Genomic DNA, 4,670 nt, shown 5'->3' with positions numbered 1-4,670 from the left:
TCTTTTCTGGTGCTTCCCATCACAGGCTGTGCCCCAGGGCCCAGGTGTGCTTGAGGTCCAGGGGGGTTCGTGACCTTGAACCGCCAAGTGTCATGCTTTGGGGCGTGGGCTATGGTGCTAGTGTCTACATCTTCACAGCTGCGCTGTGCCCTGCCTATTTGCTAAAAGGCGGGGGGGGGGGGGGGGGGGGGACACAGGAATTATTGCAGGTCTTTGCCCTGAAACTGTCCCCGGGGGGTGTCTGTGACTGCCCCTCCCCATGTCTGAGATGGACCAGTTTGGGATTCTACACAACTAGAGACTTCAAGGCTCATTTCTAGATCTTTTGTATTCAATAAACGCTATGGCTTAATAAAGCACTACACAACCAGACCCCCACAGCACCCCCAAATCTCTGACACACAGGTTGGGGTGTAGGGAGGGATACCACACTGCCCTCTCCTCCGAGAAAGGAAAGGACTCCAAAATTTACTCCAAAAATCTGTGGACCCCCATCAGGCAGAGCATACGATGAATATATGCACCCCCCCAAGTCCCCCCCCGCCCCCCCCCGACTCCCAGGCTGCACTCGGTAGGTTCCCGTCGTAAACTGCCCCTTTAAGCCACCCGGAGATACTCTGCTCCTTTAAGAGAAGGCCCACTGAGTTGGAAAAGACCACACCGCAGGAAGAATTACCATATCCCTACAGCCCTCCTGCAGCTTTGTAAACGGCTCGGTTGCCGGAGGCCTAAGCCCCCAGCGGGGCCTAGCCGCTCCCAAAGAATGAGAACCGACCCACCCTTGGTCCAAGAGAGCACAACTCTTTTTTTTTCCAGCCGAGGTTACAGTCAAATTGAGCTTTGGGATTCCTGACAAGGTTTGGCACCGGCACGGCTCCCCCAGGCCCTCTGAGCGCGCTGAGCCCGGTGCGGGATCCGGCTGCCGGTGGCTAGGAAGTGAAGAGGATTTTCCTGTGCCAGGCCCTACACAGGGGTTGCAGAGACTGTCAGCCTGAGAGAGGCAGCCTCCCTCGGGCTGTGGTTCACCAGTGGCCCGCGGTCCGGCAGCAGCCGCGGCCGTAATCCTGGGCCAGCGCTGAGGTTCACTGTCAATTCCTCTGCTCTCCCTGTCCCTGCCCTAGCAGGCTGGCTTGTGCCACAATTCACGGTAACTTGCCAGGTTTCATTGGTGATTGCTTAAATCTCGACTCTCCACTCCTGAGGTCGAGGGGATGGTTGGCCAGCTGCTGGGCCTGGGGTGAGGGGGGAGCAGAGCAGCAATTGCAAAGCCTTTCCGGGATGACTTTGGTTAATTTCATTCTTAGGGTAGCTCCTTAAAGCGGGTTTGCCTGCTCTGGTCCTTTAATTAGAGGAAAATCTAAAGCCAGCTGAAATCTAAAGGTGGCTGGTACTCCCCTTACTGTTTTGCAAATGACTTTCTCCACCCGGAGGTGGGTCCTCCCTGCAAAAGAACTCTGTATCCTGATCCTCTTAGAGTCCAGAGGTTCAAGGAAATGAGTCTGGGATCTCTGGGAGACACGTGGCCCTTGAAGCATCTTCCCAAGACCTTTATCTACCCCTTTGGGCAAAGAGAGAATGAACTGCTGCTGAATGGGGTCCACTACTTGCCCGCAGTCCACCGGGTGCCCATGGTCCGCCACTTGCCCGGGGTCCACTGGGATCCCGCAGTCCACAGGTGCCTGTGGTCCACTGGATGCCAGCGGTCCATGGTGCCGGTGCCCACGGTCCGCCACCTGCCTGTGGTCCACTGGGTGCCCGCGGTCCACTGGGTGCCCCGTGGCCCACTGGGTGCCCACAGTCCGCTACTTGCCTGTGGTCCCCTGGGTGCCCGTGGTCCACCGGGTGCCCACGGTCCACCGAGTGCCCAAGGTCCGCTACTTGCCCGCGGTCCACTGGGTGCCCGTGGTCCACTGGGTGCCCACAGTCCACTACTTGCCTGCGGTCCACTGGGTGCCCGCAGTTCGCCACTTACCGATGGTCCATGTGCCCGTGGTCCGCCACTTGTCTGTGGTCCACTGGGTGCCCATGGTCCACCAGGTTCCCGTGGTCCACCAGGTGCCCGTGGTCCGCCACTTGCCCGTGGTCCACTGGGTACCCACGGTCCACCAGGTACCCACACTCCGCCACGTGCCCGCGGTCCGCCACTTGCCCACAGTCCACTGGATTCCCGCGGTCCACCGGGTTCCCGCGGTCCGCCACGTGACCGCGGTCCACCGGGTGCCCACGGTCCGCCACGTGCCCGCAATCCGCCACTTGCTCGTGGTCCACTGGGTTCCCGCGGTCCACCGGGTTCCCGCGGTCCACCGGGTGCCCGCAGTCCGCCACGTGCCCGTGGTCCGCCACGGGCCCGCGATCCGCCACGTGCCCGTGGTCCACTGGGTTCCCGCAGTCCACCAGGTGCCCGTGGTCCACCAGGTGCCTGCAGTCCACCAGGTGTTCGCGGTCCGCCACTTGCCCGTGGTCCACCAGGTGCCCGCGGTCCACCAGGTGCCCGTGGTCCACAACTTGCCTGCAGTCCACTGGGTGCCCACGGTCCAATGGGTGCTCATGATCCACCGGCTGCCCGCGGTCTGCCACTTGTCTGTGGTCTACTTGGGTTTCTGCGGTCCACTGGGTGCCCGCGGTCCACTGGGTGCCCGTGGTCCACCAGGTGCCCGTGGTCCACCAGGTGTCCGTGGTCCTCCACGTGCCCGTGGTCTTCTGGGTTCCCGTGGTCCACTAGGTGCCTGCGGTCCACCGGGTGCCCATGGCCCGCCACTTGCCTGTGGTCCACTGGGTGCCCGCGGCCCACCAGTTGCTGTGGTTCTGCTGTTGCCCAAGGTCTGCCACTTGCCCACGGTCCACCAGTTGCCTGCAATCTGTCACTCGCCCGTGGTCTGCTGCGCTGTCATGCTGCAATACCCTAATTGCCACGTCAGATCTTCCCGGACTTCCCTGTGACTTCCTTCGTTGCTTGGAGGAGTCTCTCTGAAGTACAGCCCACTGTGATTTACTCCCTTTCACCCCGGTTTGGGACTTTACGGGTCTCTGCGGTTCTCTGGTCTGCAGGAGCGCATCGTGGAGTCTCTGCAGGTAATCACAGCAGTCCCACTGGGTACCTTTGCTCACCACTTTCAAGTTTGCTGAAATTCTGCAGTGGAAATCACTCCTAACGTAGGGAAACTGTTCAGAGAAGTTCCGAAGATACAGTTCTCCTGCTCAGAGCTCATCTGAAACCCCGGTTATTTTCTCTCCTGGTGTGTGTGGTCCTGACGCTGGCCCGGTGACCAAGAGGAACCAGTTTGGGATCCTCCAAACCTGGAAGACAGAAGACCCATTTCCTAACATTGTGCTGATGCATAAATGAAGTATGCACCCTGGTATAGTTACTGAGAACACTATGAATCATTAGTGTGCCAGCACCAACCCCTTCAGGAAACACAAAATTCCAGATCCGCAGGTGGGGTGCAGGTGACGCTAGCAGGTGGGGTGCAGGTGACGCTAGCAGGTGGGGTGCAGGTGACGCTAGCAGGTGGGGTGCAGGTGACGCTAGCAGGTGGGGTGGCGGTGACGCTAGCAGGTGGGGTGCAGGTGACGCTAGCTTCTCCCCACATCTGGGGAGGTTAGTGTAACCAGAATGGCTTTGCTGCACTGCTCCTAAGTGTCTTGCGTCTGCTCTGTATCCGGTGCGGGGTGTCGGTTGGAGGTCCTCCACACCTAGATGAATTCTGTCAAGTTCGTCCTCACTGCCAGCCAGGTCAATGGGTTTCTTTCAGAAGAAAAAGGCAAGCAGCACAAAGACCAACTCTCCTCCTGACCTCCAGAGGCAGGGCCGCCCCCACCCACTGCCCCACCCCCACCCATTGCCCCATTGTTTTGCAAATGGCTCTCTCCAGGAGCAACGAGGGGGGAGGGGGGGCTGGCCTAATCTGCCCTGAGGATGAGATGGGCGGCACCCTTCTCTTGGGACTGGGTCTGTTCGGCTCCTATCGCTCTACTCTTTCAGCAAATGGAGCACAGCCCTGCTGCACCGAGGGGGGTAGTGTTCTGCTGGGCAGTGTGGGAGCCAGGGTATTGATATTCATGCCTCAGACTCAAATCAGGAATTGCCAAGAGCTTGTGGGGCCGTAAGAGGAGGCTGCACTTGCCAGGATGGGTAAGCCCATGGCCCGCGCGGTCCGCCAGTCACCCGCGGTCCGGCAGCTGCCCGCAATCCTGCAGCGCCATAATTGGCCACAGGAGTCTGCCCCGACTCCCCGCTTTCCGGCCCCCTTTTTTTTTTTTTTTTTTTTTTTTGCCGGGATGCATTTCCCTGCGGCACAGTTCACTGTGATTCACCGCAATTCGCCATGGTTTGTGATTTCATGGACCGCCGCGATTCTCCGTTCCGCGGGTTAGGTACGGTCCTCGGGCAGCTTTGGGCAAGGCTCTGGTATTTGCTGAAAGGCAGCAGCCAAACCGCTCCAGGCCCCTGTTTTTCACCTCCCCCATCGGAAATGCTGCATTTCAAGAGGAATTGATACTTGACTCTTTGTCGACCCTCCCCCTAGGCTCTTGGTTACCAGTGAATGATTAGCCCTTGGTGGGGGGGGGGTGGAGCCTGAGAGGGGGCTCTGCTGGCTCTGCTCCCCCAAGTGGGTGTCAGCCTTCCGGGCTGTCTGAGCAGAGGCGGGGGGGGGGGGGGGGGGGGG

General features: G+C 59.8%; 1 protein-coding gene and 1 long non-coding RNA gene across 2 annotated transcripts in view; one reads left to right on the top strand and one right to left on the bottom strand.

Moving 5' to 3' along the window:
- LOC115301174 overlaps positions 1–3,327 on the bottom strand; it is a 24,482-nt gene extending 21,155 nt beyond the window's left edge. Inside the window, exons 1-2 of the mRNA XM_029950861.1 lie at positions 3,298–3,327; positions 1,973–2,718 (exon numbers count right to left, since the gene is read on the bottom strand). Coding sequence (XP_029806721.1) covers positions 1,973–2,718; positions 3,298–3,327 — 776 coding nt within the window. The remainder of the gene's footprint in view (positions 1–1,972; positions 2,719–3,297) is intronic.
- Positions 3,328–3,938: 611 nt separating this feature from the next.
- The window catches only part of LOC115302145, a 1,350-nt gene continuing 618 nt past the window's right edge, over positions 3,939–4,670 (top strand). Inside the window, exon 1 of the long non-coding RNA XR_003913431.1 lies at positions 3,939–4,135. This is a non-coding gene — a long non-coding RNA (uncharacterized LOC115302145). The remainder of the gene's footprint in view (positions 4,136–4,670) is intronic.

Source organism: Suricata suricatta, chromosome 9, assembly GCF_006229205.1.
Source record: "Suricata suricatta isolate VVHF042 chromosome 9, meerkat_22Aug2017_6uvM2_HiC, whole genome shotgun sequence".
In the NCBI taxonomy this organism is placed as follows: Eukaryota; Metazoa; Chordata; class Mammalia; order Carnivora; family Herpestidae; genus Suricata; species Suricata suricatta.
The sequence above is the reverse complement of the archived record's forward strand: the minus strand, read 5'-3'. Positions and strand labels throughout refer to the sequence as shown.